The 22963-nt window shown below is 38.4% G+C and overlaps 1 protein-coding gene across 2 annotated transcripts in view; it reads right to left on the bottom strand.

Annotated features, from left to right (window-relative positions):
- Positions 1–22963, bottom strand: part of TPK1 (thiamin pyrophosphokinase 1) — a 310310-nt gene that overhangs the window by 252753 nt on the left and 34594 nt on the right. Inside the window, exon 2 of one of the 2 annotated variants that reach the window (XM_084212076.1) lies at positions 166–240. The exons of the other annotated variant lie outside the window; for it this stretch is intronic. Within the exon in view, the coding sequence (XP_084068202.1) occupies positions 166–240 (75 nt within the window). The remainder of the gene's footprint in view (positions 1–165; positions 241–22963) is intronic. 2 annotated transcript variants of the gene reach the window in all.

Raw genomic sequence — 22963 nt, 5'->3', positions numbered from 1 at the left:
CTGCATTCAGCAACAAGGGACGTACTCTGCCAGCTCACACCCTCACCAGAAGGTTGCTCTAGTAAAGAGGAAATCACCACACTGCAATTCAACAGACATGAAGTACATTAGCTGGGTAACAGCTAAGAAAATAACCAAATGAAGATGTATGTAAGTTATTATTACCTCTGCTCCACAGACAATGGAAATGACCTTTGTTGAAAGGCTGGTTCAGAATCAGAAGGCAAAACTTCAGGTTCCCTGTAAGATAAACGTTGGCTCTCATTAGCAAGAATATTGATTTTTTTTGTCCTTTTTTTTAAATTTTATTTTTGCCAGATGCATTTTAGTCCAACCACATCAGAGTAACTCCAATAATAGCCTTGCTTCTCAGGTTTTACCTCTGTCAGAGTGAGAAACTGTTGGAACTTCATAAGATACCTTTTACTTGGTAGGGTTTTGCTACATGTTTAATTTATAAGTGACTTTTACTTACTGAAGGCCATCCTCAACAGGACCCCACATCTATACAGCTCTCTCATTTAATCTCCCACTTGCTACTGCTGCCTGGATGCAGCAATTATTGATATGAGCTTACCCTGGTCTCTGTTAATGGGGAAGGCTGGAGGAGACTCCATATAAGATATCTCTAACCTATACCCAATATTCCACCTCTCTGGAGGATGCAGAACTCTGGCTGTCATCAGTGGCTTCTGTGCCTGTGTTTTCATATCATGTATAGGCTCGAATTGTAGTAGACTGAGATGATGTAGTAGAGATGAGATGATGTAGTAGAGATGAGATGATGTAGTAGAGATGAGATGATGTAGTAGAGATGTAGTAGTGATAAAGAATGAATGGCCATGACCCAGAAGCTTAAAATCAAAAGCTAGCAAAAGCAAAAGTGTACTTTAGCCTGTGTTATCTAGGTGATACTGCAGACTAAAAATCTCAGTGGATTTACCAGCCCAACTTGATTAAGCTCATAAAGCCTTCTGTCCCTGCAAAACGCGCATGCCGAAGGTCAATAATAAACCTACAGTTAGAAAAGCCTTAAAAGAAAGGAAGGATGTATGATATGACACGCTTTGAATTCCAAGAGTAAATACGTAAATCTTTGACGGCTGCCTGCAGTGGGATTTGCATTATTTCACTTCCTAATTATCTTGCCAAGCATATAGGAATACAAGTTTCCCCTGGAGCTTGATATCCTGAGGCAATCAAGTTAATGAATAATATTTGGTCATGTGAAGCCACTGTAATTGAAAAAAGAAAATCTCTATCACTAGAAAGTCTTTTGAGCAGTATAGCAGGAGGCAGAAAGCTACAGTAGAAGCCTGTGGCTTAAGCCATATCATGTTATCAAAGAATATACAGCTGGTCAAACTGCTGAAGTTGAAAGAACATCAAGGGATGGGAGTTGGAAGGGGCAGTCTTTAAAATAACTAATTAAATGCGTGATTAGGAGAACAAAGTGAAGGTTAGCAGACTGCAATACCACTATTCTGCATCTGAGACCCATTTGAGGCCTCAGTTTCCTAAATCAGAAGCAACAGTATTGTCCTCCTTCATAAGTATCAAGAGAAATAGAAGTGAAGACCTAGATGATTTTTACTCCAGTGAAAAGTCCACATGATTATCATAGCTATCTTCTGCCTGGTGCTTTCAAATACCTTCCCTCAAGCCTTCTGCTTCCATCTTTGCTGACATTGTCCTCACTTCCATTTAATTAAAGTATATATAGGGGAATTAATTTTTATAGGGAATAAATGGAGAGGTGGAAAGACCAAGTAAACAAAAGAAAGTGAGAAAAAATTTTTTTTTCTCTGTGCAGTCTGAACAGTTTTGCCTTGTCCTTGAACTTTAAGAGAAAGGTAGAAAACAATACGTTCAAACTAAGTGCCAATTTCCAGCTGCCTCACAAAATGGGACGTCAGCAGCAGATCTCCTAATGATTGTTAAGTGAGAAAGGCTGCCAACTCCTTGTATTAAACATAATCATCTAGTGATGCTCTCCACTGAAAAGAGCCAGCAAATATTCTGGTTCTGTTACTGGTATAGTAATACAAAGCAGGCATGGGTGCTGTAAGCCTATTCTTGCTGGTGAATCACAAAAGGCATTTCTGTGCCTGTTTTAAACCCTTAAACCATTTCAGCATATGAAAACAGCCATAGATTGCAGCTTTTTTTGCACATCAGAAGTACTCCTGTTACATATATATTAGGGTAGATTTTTGAAGCCAAGGCCTGGCTGTAGGCATCTACACTGAGATTTCAGAGGCTGAAATCCTCTGAAATTTTCAGAGATGACACTTTCCAGGCCCATAAGAGCTGCTGGGTCTTACATGTTCAGTTGTTGCAAAGAAGTCAAGAAGTAGATGCCCACAGCACACACAGTTAGGAGAACTGGGGGGCTATGTTTTTAGGGTTGTTTGTTATTTGGGTTTTTTAAACTACAGTTATGGGTTGAAAAAGTAGAGAAATGGAAATTATTGTTTCACCTGCTTTTAGTGAAGTGAACACACCAGTCATTTCATACAATTACGGCAGGATAAAATGCTATGATTAATGGTATGATTAATGCTGCCAAAATGAGCCTAAATGTCAATATTTTAATGGTGCCTGCTGAGTTAATATAAAGCTGCACACAAGGCTCAGTCCTTGGTAGATGTAAAACAGTAATAAAATTGGGCTGCAATAATTTACAACCATTGCCCTAAAAACTATTAATATACTGGGACATCTGATGGCAAAGACCACGTCAACAGACAGAATATGCAACATTCATCACTCTGAGAAAAACTGATGAGAGCTCACCGTGCCACTGCTCTGAACACTCTACTGGCTATTCATTTGAAAACAAATCTACTTCAAGCCCATTTATCTTTAAAAGCCCTCAACAAATTAGGACACATCTATCTCCTGGACTGTCCACCCATCTATTTTTCACAAAGATAATTAGCACCCTGACCCAACTCTTACTGACATTGTGCTCTGTTGGGACTAATGGGAAAGAGGTTTCTGTAAGCAAGAAATCACCAGCAATATCCCCAGATATGGATATCTCCACTGAAGAAACTTTTGTGAGCCTTTTGCTAAAGGCAGAACAAGTTTCTCTCTTGCATAGTTTCTTCCATTTTTAGTATAATTTGCTCTTTCATTATGTACTTTTGCAGCTCTTGAAGCCTGAGAAAATTCAACCATCTGCAGCAAAAGCAGAAAATAATAAACTGCTCCCTACAAAACCTGCAGCTTATTCTTGATATTTACATCAACAAAGAGAACAAATGGAGTCAAGTCCCACAGCCAAAGTCCTCCTGCAGAAGAATTAGCCACTCAGTAAGGCCTGTGATGTACAGGCCTACAGAAAAGGAGAATGACTATAGAAAATTTTTACCTGCATTTAAGGAACCAAATTCTCCCCACCCCTCTTGTTTTTCTATTTGATGCTTATAAACCTTGCAGTCTTACAGGCATAACTTACTGAGTAAGAATGAACATGTGTACAACTGTGAACAGGCAGCTACATGAAAAAATATAGTTAAAAAATCTTCTAGCAGACTTGGAAAAACCCTAATCTTTGAATAAAGCTGGATCACTTTTATTCCTGTTGGAAACCTTTCCTAAGTTACAAATCAGTCGATCAAAAATGCCTACAAGTTTCTACACTGGCATCATCACCTCATTCTTCCTGAAAATTGTTTTCTTTTCCTTCTTTCCAAAATTATTTAGCTGAACTTCTTTGATTAAACTTCTCATGCTTGCTTGGAAAAGGACTTGTATCAAAATGTTGTGAATATTCCTGATAGCTTATGCACTGCCTATGCAGCGACTTTTTTACCACATTGTAACTCACTCTGAACAATTACAATGTATTTTAAGCACAGATTTGCTGTTCTAAAAGCCTTCTCAGCTTCTCCCTGTCATATTGAATTTATCTTGCTATTTAATACATATTTATAATATCAGTATGCAGTTTTAATTATTTCCCTTTGCCCCATGCCAGTCTTCAAGACAAAGCACAGGTAAAAGGCACATATATTTTTAAAGACAACCTTTGCTTTGGTAGCCAATAAATTAACATATGCCACTTTGCTTCCTTTCAGTGTTAGAATCATATCATTAAAGAGTTTTTCTGCATACTGCAAGGATGCTGGTATTGAGTGTTCTGAAGTGGGGAAAAAACATTCAAGGCTTCAAACAAGAGGGCCTTTGGGAAAGATCACTGCCATTCCCAGACTTTCTGACATGATGCAAGTGGTAATACACAATGGGGGGACATGCTGTGCTAAGATACAGGCACACCTCAAGGGGCTGACAAATATGACTTCTAATTCAGAGTTTCAGCCAAAGTGGCTTCCACTAAACAATTAATGTTTTGGGTTTGTTTCTTTGTTATTTGCATTTTACCATTTCCCTGAAGAGGAGCCATTCCTTTCCTTTCCTTTCCAGTGACGTATCAAACATTAACAAAGAAGCAGCTTCAGTGCAGAGGAAGAAGTAGGAAAGAGACAGGTACTCTAAGGGCAGAGCTGAAAGTTAGAAGATGGCTATAAGTTTCCAGAAAATTTGTGCACTGATAGAAATATATCTAAATACCCAAGATACTAACCAAGATCCATTGAAAAGTTACGTTTCTGATCATATAGGTGGATGTCCAAATATACAACAGCTTCTGAGAGAAAAAGCTCTGAATGATCTTACTGAAAATTTCTTCCTGCTAATGTTTCATCTCTCACATCAGTCTGCAGATACACCATGATATAGATAAATATACCATAACAGTGAAAACAAACAAAACACCCCACAAAAAAATAGCCAAACAAGAAAACCCCAATGAAACAAAACCTCCCCCCCCAAAAAAAAAACCAAAAAAAAAATGAACCACCACGCCCATCCAAAAAAAAAAAAAAAAGGTGGTTTCCAGTACCATAACTTACTCAGAAAATTCCTACCCCTCAGATTAATTGTAAATGAACAGTCACTGCCTACTTAAATGCCAAGTACGTAGGAAGGGACAAGGCTGTTTTTCACAGTTCCAAAACTGACTGATAACACCGGAGAGAAACAGGGCTGAGGCAGCTCATGGGGCAGTTGACTGACATTCTTTCAGCTCCACAGGAATTAACACCAAAATTGTGATTCTAAGAATTCCACATAAATTAGATTTACTGGGATCCTATCATAATAAACCCTAGAGAAAGCAGTTCATGAAACCAGCAAACATAACAAAACCACAGTGACAATCAATCTGGTTATTGCTACAGATCACCACAGCAAAATTACTGTGGTAACTTGGGGTTTTCAAACTAAAACAAAGGAGTTTGGGGGATCAGCACCAAATCTACACCATTTTTTCTGCCAAGTAAGAACCTGTCTCCAAGTGTTAAGTCAAAACTGATACTCTTCTTATTGAAATGGACCATTTCATTCAGGGCTTTTTGAAGAGCTACAATCCTCTTCCCCAAAATACTCAAATGGAACAATCTCAACACCAGGAATGAAGTAAACTATTGATTAGAAACTAAGGGAGGATGGGTCTGTCAGACTAAGGAGCATTTCTCATTTCCTCAAAGGCTTTCTTCATCATGGTTGTTTGCTTTTTTAGACATTGAAAAACCCACCAGTAATTTCCTACATGCTACACACATATAATTCTTAATTTGCTTGCTGATATAGCACTTCTTGAAAGTTGGCTTCTGATTCACAAGACAAGATTCTGATTTTATCAGTTAACATCTTTGGCAGCTCCCTATGAGTAATACGTGCTTCTACCTTGGCAAGTAGCATGGCAGAATGAGTCTGTAAAGCAAAACTGTTGGTACTGAAGGTATGATATTCACATTACACATATTTTGAGAGAGAGGGAAGCTACTTCAGGTTAAGATTAGTCTGTTTTTCTAGACCCACTAGCAGTAAGAGAGCATTGTGTGCACTCCTGCAGCAGATTTTTATCCAAAAGGAAATTAGTTCACATATTCCAAAACCACCCTGCAAGGTAAAGCAAGCCACAGCAAACAGGCAGGACCATGAGACTTGCTTCAAAATTATATTCTTGATCCACAGTAAAATACTAATGTAAATGTGCCAATAGCCACATAGCTTTTGACTTCTGAATTTTTATTTATATTTTATGCCACAAGATTAGTTTAACTTACATGACACTTTTGTTATTTTATACTCATCAAAATTTGGCTCTAAACTTAGATAAAAGTGTCAGATTGGCTCTTAAATATAAAAATCCTATCATGTATGGAAGGTGTGAGGGGGACTTAAATATGGCATTGTAAACTCCTGAAAAAGCACTTAACATCAAACCCTGAGATGCTACTTTCTAAGGTTATCTTTTAGATTAAAACCTCCCTTTGAACAGAACAAACAGTGCACCTTATACAAAAACACTCCTCATTCTGCTGTTCTCTTTCTTGAGCCAAGATTTCCCCCCACAGTGCTTCCTTTCATGGGGAAACCCAGCGCTCTGCTGTGATACCAAGGAATATAAAAAAAAATAATTTCCTAAGATCATTATGCAGACTAAATCAACACTCTAAACTATAAACATTTCACATTTTAAAAGTTTCACAACTTTTGCAGAACTACTACTCTGAAAATGGGAAAACTTCAAGTCAGTACAATCTACTTCCTCCATGTGTGCTCTTGCTGAAAAGGTAGCTTTAATTCAGAGAAACAGTTTAGCTTAGACTACTGTATTAATTACAGCCACTGCTTATAAAACATTGTGTAGCTTTTTTCCACACTGAATCCCAAGCCTCCAAACAAGCCATTTAATTTTCCTCATAACAGTGACAACTCCAATAATAAACCTGCACAAATTATGTAAAAGGATCACAGACCTTACAAACATGTTCTCAAACTTCTTGAATGAATAAATCAAACATGCATACCCAACTGATTTTTGTGCAAAGGCACTGTTATCCCTGTCAATGCATTTTAGTGTTCATTTTTTCATGTAAATTCTATTGATTTTTAAATATTTTGCAGCTCTTAATTCTCCAGGCAAATTCCAGCAAGAATAGTAGGAAGAAAGGGGACTTGTGCCAACATTCTTATTGAAAAGCCGCAATGTGTTACCCTCTGGAGAACACTCTACGAGAATTTATGTGGATGAATTCAAACCAGCTAATTTCTCAAAATAAGTTACAAACGTGGCCATACACATGGGATAATTTACCCACATCATCAACCACTGTGCCTAGAAGGGTGCCATGCCTTGCAATGAAATTTGTCAATTAATGCTGGGGCTTCTCTGGAGAATGAGAGCTGCATCTCTGATTTCAGTGTGTGATGGGATGCTTCTTTTCATCCTAAGTCCTACAGTCTACAGCTGCATTTCTGAGTACCTGGGACTTCTGCTCTTTATGTGTCAAACATCTCAGTCTGGTCAAGCAGAATAAGGTCACACAATCCCCAGTAGTGAATCTCCAGCTTTAGATAACTCATCCAGCATCACAAAGAAACTTCATGACAGTTTTCAGCTCTCTAGGGCCACACAGAACTCAACTGAATCATGAGAACTGATATTTAAATAGAAATCCTAACCACACTTACGATCATGTACATGGAAATGATGCCTGTGTCCCATTGCCAACTCTCATTTGAAAATTAACACAGTGGAGTAATCAGTCACTTTGTGGGGGGCAGCAAGGTACACAAACCATAAAACAGGCAGATGCACCATTTGCCACTGCAAGGCCTTCGGTTTGATTTACCTCACACCCCGCAGCTTGTCTCGAGGGATGTGGCCAGACCATACCCATCATTCTGCACCTTGTGCAATCTGGACTTTCATTTCCAGCCAAGCACAGCAAAGGTCAGAATTAACTGGAAGCAGCAGTGGTTGGTTTAGCTGAGATATTATTGCCTGTTCACTTACATTCTTCCAGTTTTCAAGACTAGACTCCAATTATCCAACAACCCAAAAAAAGAGAGATTTCTGATATAGGCACAGACAAGTAGAAGTTTACAATACTATTAAGTTATGTTTTATCCTGTGGCATGGAAAAAATAGCCAAGTGATGTTGAAGTGATGAACAGGAAGCAAAATAGCAGGAGGAAAGACAATTTTGTGCAGAATGGGAAAACTAGGTTGTGTAATCAGACACAAATGTCAGACTTGAGGTAAACTTTTAAAATGCATTAATTTCACTACAACTACATTATAAAAAATACTAAATTATTTCCTTTGTTATTCACAGGTAAATCATCATCTGAAACAGTACCCATTTGATATTTTTTAAGTTTGATGACAGTTGGAAGACCTTAAGAGACAAGAATTAGACAAACAGTCTAGCTATAAAAATATTGATAGTCTTATGATAAAATTGACTCCGGTGTTTAAAACTTCTAGGCACAGACCATTAGATTGGAGCTTAAATCTGCATCAAAGTGAAAATGAAAGCAAATATTGAGAAAATATAAACAACTATTACTATTCAAGGAAGTTCCAACCTTAAATGAAAACCAAAGATATGTGCTCGCTTTCTCGCTCTGTAATAGCCAGGTCTAACGTAATGCCCTCTGTGCATTTTAAAACCACAGCATCAACACTGTCTGAATACATCACACTAACAATACTTGTTATCTGGGATGTCTCTATTTCCAAGGAGACAACCAGGCATACAAGCTCCCCTAGCAGTCGATACTGTCAGCTCAATCTGCACACAGCAAGGGCAAGGTGACTTCAAGGAACCACAAGGCAGAGCAGGCAGATGCCAGTAGTCTCTCTGGGCAAACAGGTACAAAGCACAACCCCTTCAGCAAACATTCAGCTCAGCAAACAGTACAGTGCCATTTCTATGGTCAACAGATACCTTTAGGTATTTTCTACGGGATTAACAAAATGTAATATGCATTTAATTATTCATATATTGGAGTAAGAACCATGGGAACACAAAAGGGCCTGACTGCACAGCATTTAGAACCCCTGCCTGCTGCTACCAAGCACTCCACTGAGCCTTCAGTTCCTGGCACTAACATCTCCTATGCACATAAAAGTCTGAATTCTATTTGCACCAAGATGCACTTAAAGAGGCTGACAGAACCTGATGCCTCTTTTGATGTCAAAGCACCGCTCCTATCCACCAACGAGACATTTCTCTACTGATCTCATTGGAAGCACATGTTTCAAGCAGCTGCTTTTGGAGCATACCTATTAGATCCTGCTTCACAATGTCAGCTATCTCGTTTTTAAAAACTGGGAAGGAGATATACATTTTATCAGCAGGGATACAGTTAGTGAGTGCCTTCAGGAGACTGATGACCCACATTCAGGTTCCCTCTCTATCAAGAGGGAATTCACATCCAAATTCAGTCAAGACAGCGCTCTCCTCCCCAGGCGTGACATTATTCTTGGGGAAGAAGATTCTTCCCTCCCTGCTACAAAATTAAATAGATTGATGGGACTCTTTTCATAAAACAGTTAAACATGAGTAGCCTGTGGAAGTCTGATTCCGCAGTCCACTGAGCTAAACAAAGTTTATTCTCCAATTTATTCAAACCTCTCTTTTCCACTTTGAATACATCCTCCACTTACTTCACCATGGTATGACAGGATTATATCCACTGCCTCCTTCCTAATGTGTGACATGCTGTTGGAGAACAGTGTAACCTCTGGTTTTGCAGGATAATTTTCAGGCAAGAAGAGTGGTTTTCTATCTTCAGAAGACTTGACACTAGCAGTCATAAAAGGAGGGAATAGCTTTCTGCAACGCAGCATAAAATGTCCAAATCCAACAGAGCAGGATTTTAAATGCTTCAGTCTTCCCACTTCTCATGGTATTCCCACTGCCAAACTCAGCTTGATTCCTCCTTAGTACATTTACACTGATGGATTGTATTCTTTGTACACAATTTCTCCCTCTTCCCTGTATATACAGTCCCACTACCATGCTGAGTACAAGTGCACCATCATTAAAAGTCCAGTGTGCATCCACTGAATAGCCCAGGGGCTAAACTCCAGTATGATGTTGTGAAGGCACACAGCAAGGTCCCATCTTCAGAAAGGGGAAAACAGGCATTATGTGACTGTAGGAAGATCACACTCCTATGCAGCACATGAGTCAATACAAAAAAACTAAAGCTCCTTTCCACTTCTCAGCTTTATCTGATAAGACACACTACAAATCACAAATGGCTTCTGGCCAAACTCCAGTGTGGACAATTACAGGCTTCCCATTCCCTACTTCTGTTCAGCCATCCAAATGAAATACACTATCTTTCACTGTCCTGGACTCATGTGTACTAATTAGGCACTGATTTAAAAGCACAAAGCATTCAATCAGGCAACAATGTACTTTGGAGATGGCTGGATTTCATATTTACTAAGTTCACCGAGTTTAAAAAAGTTGAGCAACTTGTGACCCGTGTAACGTCAATTATTTACTCCAGATATAATGGATGAGACAGATGAGTCAACTCCCAGAGACTCCCAGGATTTTACCTCATATGCTTTCATGAAAATCCATGCTGAGACAGTTGGTTCTGCAACACCCCAAACCCCTTAGGGGTGCACATCAGGAAGGACATTTGTGCCCATACCACCTTTTCAGTCTCACTGTTTTCCCAAAGCAGATTATTCTGGACTTTGAAGGGAGTGGATCTGAGGTTCAGAAAGGCAAAGAGGCTTTCCAGGTGGTTGTAACAACAGCCCACGCTAGCAGTGGTGGCAGTGGGAGGGTGTTTGGGCCGCTGGAGTAAGATTCTGGCAAAGAACGATGAGCATCTTATATTACAAAAAAAGTTTTTAACAGATATAGGAAAGAAAGACAATGACTAATTTCCCAACCTTCAAAAACATTTCACTCCTAAAATTATGTCTTCTGATTTCATGAGCTTTTTATTATTTCTAGAGTTAAATTTTTTTTTACCTTATAAAGGCAGCTCAGTTTTGCTGCCTGTTTTAAGACATTCTATAACTTTATATCCACCACTGGCTTCTTTTTTTAACAAAACATTTTTAAGACCGACCTGTATATATTTTATAAATAGATAAATCTACACTTGGAGAAAACAAGGTAAAATAAACAATAAGAAAGACAAAAAACCACAAAGGTGATGAAAATTGCATTTCATTATCAGTCAGGTAAGGAATTTTTATGTAATCTGGATGAAGTTCCTCTCCCCATTTTATTCTGTAATATGTCATTGCACTGCATCTGGCAGAAAAATAAGGCCTAAAATCAAAGTTCTGTGGACTGAATAGCTACAATAAGCTTACTTAAATCAGGAACTAACACCTGTCTCTTGGAATAAAACTAGGGGGTAATAAAGAAACAAAGAGAGAACACTATCAGAATATTGATGCTTCTTCCACAGGTAAAAATAATTACCTAATGTAGAAAATTTTGTAATGAGAGCTGTTTAACGTTCATGTACATTTTAAGCAAGATTGAAAAAGCTGTTTGCAAGTAAATGGTGTGATAGCATTACTGGGATCACTGTAGTCTGGCAGAACAGGACACCATATCCAGCAAAGATCAGCTCACAAAAAAGTAGATCATGCCTGTAACTAGACTACTCACTCAAGCAGACCCTCCAAATCATTATGACAAACTGTTTCCATAAGATACCAGTCACACTAATAAAAAAGTTTGGTAGGTTTAGTCCCTACACAAAGCCTCTGATAACTGCTTTTATTGTAAGTCACTTGTGCTAGTTTATAGTCCCTTGTTTTGACATGCTGCACATGATATATAATTAAAGAGAACTGTTACTTTCTTCCTTTTCTCACAATACAGTAAAGCCTGTAAACAAACACAAGCTCTGGGACCACTAAGAAAGGCTCTTGTTTGCAGACTGTCTTTTCAACCAACTACTTCAATTCCAATGCTAAAACTGTCAAGCTTAATTAAGAGTTATGAGGCATAACCATTTCAAAACCATAAATCTATACAGTAGAAAAGTATAACGACTACCTCAGTAAACATGTCTTTTTAAATAAGCAGTATCTCTTATCAAGACCTAATTTAAGTTCCTTATACACACCATTGTATTGTAAATAACTTTATTACTTCTCCTGAAGTGCATATAAAGACTACCATAAGGTATTTTCATCCTGATGTCTTTTGGTTTATTTGACTATTTAAAGTGGACATCAAAGCATATTCTAGTGCTCACACTGCTACTCCATCCAAATGCGCCAGAGCTCTTTGTGATCCACCAAGTTTGCAGAGAACTGCCTTTCTCTCCAGCTTCTTTCAATATCTTGTTTTCTAAAGTCTCGTTGGCTTTTGAGTGCGCACAGCTGTTCACACATCCTCACAGCTTCAGGCAGAAAGGTACAGAGAAAGAGGTATCAAGAGTTCACCATTTAAGCATTCCCCTTTTGTTGTCATCTTATTACCAAAGTTCCATACTTCTCAGTGATTTCTCATTGGCAGCTCCTCACAGCACTGACTCCTTCTTCACAACCAACAACTACAACTCTCTTCACAGTACAGCCAACAAACTCCAGCTCTCTCCTCCACCAGCTCACCCACTCTTTTGTAGCACTCTTCTCCTTATTGGACACAGCTGTGGCCTGTAAAGGGCAGGCCTGCTCCTGATCTTTGGGGATTAGCACAGCTGCAACTCCTCAGCTGTGAGACTGCATTCTGCACTATTTTCTTACATTCTATCCCTCCACATCCTTTAAAAACATCCTTAGCATTCAGCACACCCAGTCTGAGACACCAGTGACACCAAAACAGGACCGTAGGGCAGATGTAGATGTAAATCTCAAAGCCACTTTATCCATTCCAGAAGAACCACACATTTATTTCCATTTTAACAGTGGTTATGGTCTTCTACCACAACCTCTGCAGAATCAGTGCTCTAGGGAGCGCCCAACCCAGTCAGAAAACCTAGCGCAACCTGAGTCACATTGGTACTTTCAGCCAGAAATTAAAACTTAACAGATACCTGATTACTGTGCTTCAAAGGCTTGAACCTCACAGTACTGGACAGATTCTAAAGTCAATTGAATGTTGCCACTTTCAGGGTGAAAAAAGTCCCACATACAGGCTTACCATTAGCTTTCACATAGTTAAGGTGATTTTCTGGACTTTTCAGCAAAGGAGTTACTCTTAAAAACGCAAATCCTAAAGGCTTTAACCTTTAAGGGTGATTGAAACAGTATCATGTTTATTACTAATTCTTAATCTAATGACTTTTGTAATATGATTGCATGAGGAAGCTTTCTCCACCTGCTTCACGGACGAACAATTTATAGAACTGATGATCATATAATAGTTAGTCTAGTGGCACCTCCTTAAAATAAAAGTTTTTAAGGAAACTTAAATTATTTCTATCCTGATGAGCAGTTTTTTATGTGTTAAACAACATTTGGGTAAAGATCTAGAGCAAATAATGGCTGAATATCTAAAGGTATAATTTATGCAGACTCAACATAACTCTTATCAGCTGTAAAAAGACTCAGCTGTTTATCAGATCCAGAGAGGAACAAAAAATACACCATGGTCAGCATGTTAGTGCATTTGAGGAGAGGATACTTAGAAAAGGAGCTACACTTCTCTCTTCTTCATTACCCTATCTGGAAAATGTGGTTAATAATAATAATGCTTTGAACTTACATTTCCATTTGTAGGTTTAAAATCACTTTATAAAGGTGCATAAGCATTATTATTCTCATTTCACAGTTGGCCTCACTAAGTACAGAGATTTGTAGCAATTTGTATGAGAAGCAGGATGCCCTACTGAATAAGTTAAGACTCTGAAATTATGTCCCCAGGGTTTTCTTCCCAGCTAAATTGTAAACTTCAGACTACACCTATATCCATGTGGCAAAACCAGACAGTCCACCTGAAATTGGAGGGTTTCTGCATGGGAATAGGCACACAAGCCAGGAACACATAACAGAGAAAAAGAATTTCTGCCTTACATTGATCTAGTCACTTAAAATAAACTTCCTGGAACCATGGGGAGATGGTCATCACAGATGCCATCAGAGTGTTCAAACACAAAAAAAATGAAATGACATCTTTCCAGAAGAAAAAAGGAAATAATAAGATATATAGCAGTGGGTAGCTTGGAATTTAATCAGAACTCCTTAATACCAGCATCAAAATCTTCTCCTCTCTTGTTGACAAAAGATACCTCATGCCGATTTCCTGCAATAATGTTTCTCTTAATATTCCTCCTCTGGAGGACAGCTCCTGCACATGCCAACAACCTTACCTATGTGTTTTAAATTTTGCCATGAAAAGCACTTCTCTGTGGTAAGGAGTTGAGAAAATATTGAGTACATCTTCTCTGTTAGTGGAAAAAATTTCAGTATATTTCATTCTCAAATACCAGTTGGTCACTTATGTTAAACTTTAACCAACATTTCCAATTTCACATTATACTAAAGGCTAAAAGCTAGGCAGCAATATATTTTTTTAGAATTATGGGAATGATAAAAATCAGGCTAAACGGCTAACAGGTAGATAGAAATATTTTCAAGATAGCAAGCTTAAAACTATTATCCTTCAAAAAGCTGCTTAATTTTAGAGAAAGGCCAATAAAGTCAAAAGAATCTCTCATCAAAACTACTCAATTTTTTTTCCCCAAATATCAGTTGGCCAAGAAAGAATACCAACACAGTTAGGAGATTAATCCAAAAACATGTTTGCAGGCTTTTAAATTTAAATAAACAGAGGCCTTAAGTAGTTGAAAAACCGGTCTATTACAGAAAAATTACAAGAGTTGCCACTGAAATTAATCTACAATAGCTTGTACACATGAAACTTGACAATCAATTTTGGACACATGGGAGAAAAACAAACAAAAGTGAGCTGTCAAAACAAAAATAAAAATGTTACATGTTTTTAATGCAATTATAGTTTATGAAGTTTTATACAGAGTATGAGCATAATATAGTTAGATCAAATTACTTCTCCAAGCATAATATGTTGGACAAAAACCAGGAGATACTAAACTAGGGTTACAGTAAATCACAATTTTGCCACAGATGTTGACACCCCAGCAAAATTTTGCAATTCATAAGCAAGTGGTCAAAACAACTATTAAATAATTTAAATTTAGTAAGAGAATAGTTTTTTCCCATTCTTCTATACTACTTCTTATCACAGAAAAGCCTGTTCAAATTAATCAGAAAAAACCCAGCTGCATCAGTTCTCTCTTCTGTTTCAGTTTTGTGTAAAGGCATAAATCCATGCTGGATTCATGGTAATTTATTCCCAGGGCAACACCTGGTATGCTGTGTTTTTGGAGAGTTTAGCAGCATTTGTTAACACATTTACCTCTCTAACACGCCTTGACTACAACTAGAGTTGGTCAAACTAGAACACAGGAATGCGCATCGACGATGGTGGCAGGCAGAGCAGAACCTCTGGGCGATGTTCAGAAAACCAAAGATGTGCAGTTTGACCACCAGTGTCAAGACCTCCTGATCAGTTCTGCAACACAGTGAGTCACAGTGAGTGACTCTGAAAGGAGGCAATCTCAGTGAAGGCACTTCTCCCTCCCAGCCAGGGCACTACAGGACCCCCCCACCTGGGAGTGTCTTCCACACACAGGACTCATTACATCGGGGAAGAGGATGCAGGGGAGCCTTGAGCTCTCCAGAAAAAAAATCACCATGGAAGTACTTCTGTATTAACTTTTGCTTTAACTCCACTAGAACTGTACGACAACCAAATCAAGGTTTCCTGTCAGCATGATGTACTGGGAACACACATTTCCTCCAGCTTAACAGCTCTTGGGCTTCTTATGCCACCTCCCACTGCCTCCCTAAAGCCACAACAAAGATCACTATCGACCAATATGACAACACCTAACAAGGGTACAGCTGATACACTCTAAGTTTGATCCTGTCTATAAAGCTCATATGCCTCCAGCAGATGATTCATCTGTCTGATTTTGAAACAGGAGGTAGCATTACAACTAAATGCAGATGAACTGAGAAACACATATCAAATGTAAGTTTTTACTTTAGAAAGCATATTCAAAGAGCACCTCTAAATATAGGTAGAATGAAATAAAAGAAGCATGAACACTGATCCCATCAAGACTGGGTTGGTTTTCTAGTTTTACATGTGAATATAAATGAATCTTTAATCAGCATTTGTAATTTCTGCACCAGGACAAAGTTAGAGGAAGCAGAAGTTAAAGGAGGAAAATAAAGAAGGCTGAAAGCGTAAAAATATTCATGCACATACACATATGTGCACACTCCCACACATCCAGCAAGCCCTACTTTGCCATATGGGATTACTGCTCTGTATTTAGCTAATGGATTAAGCACCAATAATTTAAAAAAAAAAGATATGAATATTACTTTTCCAATAAAAATAAGTCAAGGATTTAAAATAGAAAAGCCTTTTTAATGAAAAACAAATGGCATTTAAAACTTAATAGCCTTTAGGTCTGATAAAAAAAGTCAAAGCCTTTATTTAAAGAACAGAAACTTTCTTTAATAATCACAGGCACTGCAATGCACAAAAGGCACCACTTGCAATGCAGTGAATGCTACCCATGGTGGCCTAGCTATGGCAAATAATAGGATACTAATGGAAGAAAAAACATGTGCCTACAAAAAAGATGGAAAATTGTTTAAATCAGATGAGAGCCCATTAACTTTTTCTTTGAAGAACACGTTTAAAAACATTAGCAAGTGATGACAAGTCAAATCAAACAGATCTTCAGGAACCCCTAACTAAAGGAAAAAGGTTACAAAATTTAGGACAACTTTCCAAGACTAAGCACACACTGAGCTGGCACATAGCATTTGCTGGTACTGACACTGCTGTCTGGGGCCCCACCAGTGTGATTTGTGGGGACTTAGGATGCTGTCACCTCAGTGCAAAAGTTCCATACCTTCCCAGTGATCTCTCATGGGCAGCTCCTCACAGCACAACCAAGAACCTCCAACTCTCTTCTTAACCAGCTAACCCACTCTTTTACAGCACTCATCCTTACTAGACACAGCTGTGGCCTGTTAAGGTCAGACCTGTCCCTAATCTTTGGTGATTAGCACAGCTGCAACTCCTCAGGGGTGAGACTACCTTCTACACTATCTTTTTTTTCTTACATTCTATCCCCCCACATTAGGAAGCACTGAGACATACCCAAGCTGGCACTCATGACTGGTATCTCATAACCAGATAAATATTTCACTGCCACAATCAGGTATTAACAAACCTGAATTTAATGGACACAATCCCCATCCCAGGGACTGCCACAGTGTTCAAATGACTTGCTAAGCTCGACCCCTTTGGGGAGCTCCTAAACCCACAGGTGTAAATTCTCTCTTCATTTTCTAAAGGGCCACAATTTCACCCCATGTGCCAACTACAAAAGTCTGTGCCACTAACTTTATTTCATCTTCATGCCATTTTCCTGAACCACAGTAAAAGAACAGCATGTTTTGACTACTAGGATAAAAACCAGTGAAAGAAATTCTAGATATGAAGTGTGCCCACAAGTATTTCACTTTCAAAGAGACAAAAACAAGTAAAAGCTTCGGCAAAGCAGCTGTTATGTTGCGGTACCTCTTCCAGCTTTTCTGCTGCTGACTTTTAGGTTTATCCTATCCCAAGATTCCTCCCTGCATGCAGTCTTACCACCTTAAGCTTATTGAAATAATCATTACCAACAAGACCATCCACACACTACACTCACCTTCAATAGCTGCATTTGAAGGGCTTAAGAACCACTGAAAGCCAGTTTCAGTCTCCCTTAATATTACTTTTTAAAAAAATGTATAAAGTTCTTATGTCTTATATATTCTGAGAGAATGCCTTCCCTTACTTTTTTGCTATAATGATGATCAGATAAAACCAGTGAGCAACACCACTTTTTTTTTTTTTCATTTTCCAGAGAGAAGATAATGGTTTAGATGGATGTGCCCTATCAACTGCAGTATGCAATTTAATGAGGAAAGTTTCACACCTGTAGTTTTAAAATCAATGAAGTTTCAATGGTGAAAAAACAAAACAGCAGAGTGCAGATGAAGGTTTACTTCTAACTCTCGATTCCTTAGAAAGCTAAAATCACCACCATATACAACACAATAAAACTACATATGGTGCTTGCCCTGCAAAAATCCTGCTGAGGCTTTTTGGATTTGGTTTGTTTTGGGTTTGTGGGGTTTTTTTAAATAAATGTAATCCTGTACTTCTCAAAGCATTTTGAAATTCAAATGACAATTCAACGGACTGGTAAGTATACCTCTATAGACACACATATGAATATTTTCTTCTAATTACCTTATTTCTCTGATGTGGAATGTGAAAAAAAAATCACATAACTTCAGCATTAAAATAAGAGATTAAAATGCCTCATTTGGTACCAAATGCTATCATCATAAAAGAAATGAGGGAACCTGAAATATGTTTCACTTTTTAAATATCCAGTTCAAATCCAAAAGCCGTGAATTTCAAAATAATTCGGATCTGAACTGAGTAACCATCCAAACATTCTTGAGTGACAACACAAAAATTGCTTATAACATGTTCTGACCTCCAAAAATTGAAAAACACTAGCACTCTAGTGGAAACTTGATGCTAGACAGCTACCTAGAAGAGGGAGTGCCTACAAGGTCACCAACGAGCCAAGCAGCCAGCCTGCTGCAGCGCTTGCACAATGAATTAGGCTGGATCAGTTAAGTAAATACAAGATAAAAAGTGCTAATTTTCCAGATGAGTAGGGTTAGGGAATTTCTTGGGTATGGAAGCGTATCACTTCATCTGCTTTGCATCTTCAAATCAAACTCCACCAAACAAAACCAAAGTCACCCACTAAATTAACTAAATGGACAATGGCACAGACACCACCTGGCTGAGACAGCTGTTTCCACACCAGGAACAGTTTTTACCAGAGCTGGATACCTGCACCTGGCTTTTGGGTACCTTTTCTACGTCCCAGGTGAATGAAATCTATGTACAAATACACGAAAGGGGTGGGACTGCTGAGGAACGCATCCCAAGCTGTTTGATTTTCCAGCATCAGTCTCATTACATGGTTATGACAATGAGAAGATGCCAACAGCTCACACCCCTGGCAGCAAAGAACTTAGTGTTACAACTTACTTTAAAAGTTTTTTAACCAATCACACAAAGCAAAAGCGTATTGACAGTAGTTCTATCCAACCACTATAAGCACACCTACCTTTTGTTAAAATAATGCTTACTTATTTTGAATACAATACCTACTTGTAAGCCTTAAACCCAATACACAGAGCTCCATTACTAAGCTTAGAACTTCCTAATATCTTACTGGATATATTTTTCTGTAACTTAGGCAGTTATTCTAAACAAGTGTTAATACACAGACCATTGTTCTATTTGTCCTTACTTTTCTACTTCTTTTATAGCTTTTCTATTGATAAATCTTATAGCTACTGCTTAGCTCTAATCTCAGTTCTGCTGTCTCTGAGGGCTGCCTTTTACAGCTTTCCCCAAACCCTCTGATTTTAAAGATTCCCACAACTGACAGCCAAGCTGCATAAATTGACATTTTGGGTGCACAGCAGCAGTCCCAGGGTGCCAGCTCACCATAGACAGGGACAGATGTAAAACTGCCTCTCAGCCAACATCTCCCCTTAACATCTGAAAATGGCACTTCAGCAGCATTTATTCGACAAGGTTCAGGGTCTCTCCTTCCAAATGCCACAGCCTTCCCTTCCACATTTAGGCCTACCCATTATGCAGTACTTCCTCCAGCCCTCTCTACATTAGAAGAGCCTATGAGGCAGTTACAGGAAATTCTGCTAATTAGGGCTTACCAACAGTAAGATTCTTTAGAAGTGTGGCTAGCAGGGTGATGGATTTGGCAAGCTGCTGTCCTGAAAGATTGCTGAATCCAGGAAACATTTTCTTAAGCCTTATTTTCCAAAGTTCCCTATACAAAGACCTGTTCATATTTCTGTCAAGCTCACAGTAGTTAATGCACTCACCATACCAAAGTTTTCCTTTTGCTAAGCAGATGTTAGGAAGAGAAAACATAATAAAATCTTTGAGAGAGGAGATGTAAAACCTACCCCACAACCTACCTCCCATCCTCTTCCTAAGCCAGGTTCCAAGTATGTACACCTCCAAATCTTTATGGAGTTTGGTTTAGAGAAAGCAGCAATTCTTGGAGAGGGTTCTGGGCAGAAATTTGGTTTTTAGGTAACCCAATTCACTGCCTGGGTCAAATGCAATCTCCAGGTATGCACAGAAACAGAAGACAGCTGTCAAATCAACAAAATTAACACCAAAATTCCCCCCTCACCAAACATTAGGAAATTTTAGTTGCAATTCCCTGGGTTTTTATTAGAGGCTTTTGTACCCTGTCTATCAAAATATCATGGACATACTGTACACATAAAACCAGCCCAGATGGAATGACAATAAACGAGCACATATTTACTAGCCTCTGGTTCTGCATGCATAAAACACATGGATAAAAAAAATAAAATAAGGTAAAATAAAGATATTGACACATCTTAAATAATGTTCTTACAAACTGGCAGAAGTACTGGGCTTACACAGAGCCAGATGTGACAGAGAGAGGTAATTGTGAGTTGTTGAGCTTTACAGTGAGTGCAGAAGCAGCATTCTTTTTTAACCTGAACTCTCCATCACACATGTGTTTACTATGTCTGATATTCCAGTGGAAATGTGATTTGATGTCTTTTGAAAACAACACTTCAGTATGACTTTAAATTATTCCCCATGGGGGACCATTTTACTGCAACGTGCTTTGTTTACTAGCTCTGCTGCTTCTAGCAAGCTGCTTGATAGATGCCAAAGATGAAGATGAGCTCTGTAATGCACATTTTTGGATGACTGAAGACAAAATTCTCTGCTTCTTGGCATAGTTTTCCAAATGATCATGATTCTTAAAGCATTCATTACTGTGTAGTAAGGCAATCTATATTTCTGTCAAATCCTGTTATTTACAATTTATGGAGAATAAAGATTAGAAAGGAGAGATACTTCAGTGAGCAAAACAACAGACACAAGGCACACTTTCTGTTCTAATTTTTATTCTCCCCAGTGACCTTGTTATCCCTGTCCTTAAGTGACAGAGGGGTAATAACAAGTCACACACTTGCAAACAGGAGTGGCAATTGTACAGTAAAGTACTTGGATATAAAAAATAAAAGCATTCCAAGATTATAGGAAAGGACAGCCTTTTGGAAAAAAGATAAACAGTTAGCACATTCATTTTGTATTATTACTGGTTTTAAAGTAACAGCTATAAGCTGCAGTGAAGATCAGAGTTTCACTGTAATGGTACTGCCCAAGAACATAAGAACAGGTGCTATGGATTGGAAGAGCTGATCACTAATTAGATCCAATTGCCAAAAGGAGAGAGAGGGGCTGGTCAAGCCCCTTGTACACTTTGAATCATGCTAGCAACATACACCGGCATGAAAAAAAAAAACCAACATCATTAAAAAACCACTCTGAAAGACCTTATCAAGACAAACTTGTCATGCTTCTCAAGCAGTTGGTCAGGCACATAGAAAAGAAAAACAAGAAAAAAGCCATAGTAATAATTTGAACACTGCATGTTAATCCTACTGTTTCTAACCTAATGCCTCTAACACCTAAACATCATGACTCAGCTTATCCATAACTACTGTCAATGGTCACCATTCTCAGGCTGGACTCTTTTTGACACAGAACCTTTTATTTGTGCTTTCTTTATCTCAGCAAGGGAATACTAAGCTTGTTGGTGGAAAAAAAATTCCATTTTCCAGAAGAAACAATTTTTTATTTTATATAAAAAATCATATGATGATGTCAGATCTACTCAATATAACTTTACAAAAAGGAAACTTTTCCTGCCACTTGATTCCCCACTGAGAGTTCTAATTAAAACCAATCAGCTTTCACAACTTATCTAACTGTTTTAAGATGCATTAAAGGTTACAACTATCCTGGCTTGATGCAGGCATGCCAGTTGCCTGACAGTTAGATAGTCAGCTCCAGTCTATATCAGAGCCTCCAATTATTTGCCATTTCAGTTCTTTCAGAAACTTGGCAAATGCGTAACACATCAGTGACAAAGGCACAGACCACAAAGTTACTCTGCAGAGAGCTGCTAAGAAACATCACGTACCTTATCTGCCTGATCTGCTTCTGTGGCCAACACCAAATACTGGCAGAAGCTTTACACTGCACCTTCCAAGTCTTTTTGAGGGAAAATCAGGTGGGGAAGTCCAACCTACTGCTAACCCAGCTGTACAGAAATAATCTCAAACCAGTTGCATAACAACCAGAATCAGAAGAAAAACATTTGCGATCTAATTATCCCTGGGATCACTTCCATTTCCACCCAGGATTATAAGCTGACTGCAGCAAGAACCACATTTTTTTCACAATACAGGTCAATGCAGATACATATACATGCAGATTTAGGCACACCATCAGTTTCCTGAACTGGCACCTGAAGTCCTGCTAACAAATTGATTTATTTTTACATGTACTGTACACTTGTTTACTACATCCCTAACCAATGCAAGACTTTCAAGGCTGATCTTGGCTTGAAAAATATTGACTTTATTGAAAATATTTATTGAAAAATATTGACTTTATTTTGCTTTCAGTCCATTCCTTACTTATTCATGAACCACCTGTATTTAGAAACAAAGGTTGAGTCCACCAACCCTTTCTCATCACATGTATCTTAAAAATAGAACTGCTATGACAACGTTAATTCGATCTCACACCCCACTTCAGGCAGCCGATTCTGTCATCTACAATTCCCAGTCCACTGTGGTGCTTCTCATTCCCCACAGTCCTCAAGCATCACTCTTCTATAAATATTGGGAAGTATCACACATCTGGCACCAACCTAATCACTGTTTAGCAACAGGCACTTTTGAGAATCAAGGGTGACTTGAAACCTTTCTCAGTCATTTTCACTTACTTAAAAACTGTGGTAAAATGAGATGCTGTTATTTTGAAGTAATGCGTGCAATCAAGATTTGTGTCAAATTCTGCACCTATAAATAATTTGCAAGAAAAAGTAT

Source organism: Fringilla coelebs, assembly GCF_963513975.1.
Source record: "Fringilla coelebs genome assembly, chromosome: 1".
Classification (NCBI taxonomy): domain Eukaryota; kingdom Metazoa; phylum Chordata; class Aves; order Passeriformes; family Fringillidae; genus Fringilla; species Fringilla coelebs.
This window is presented reverse-complemented; position numbering and strand designations above follow the sequence as displayed.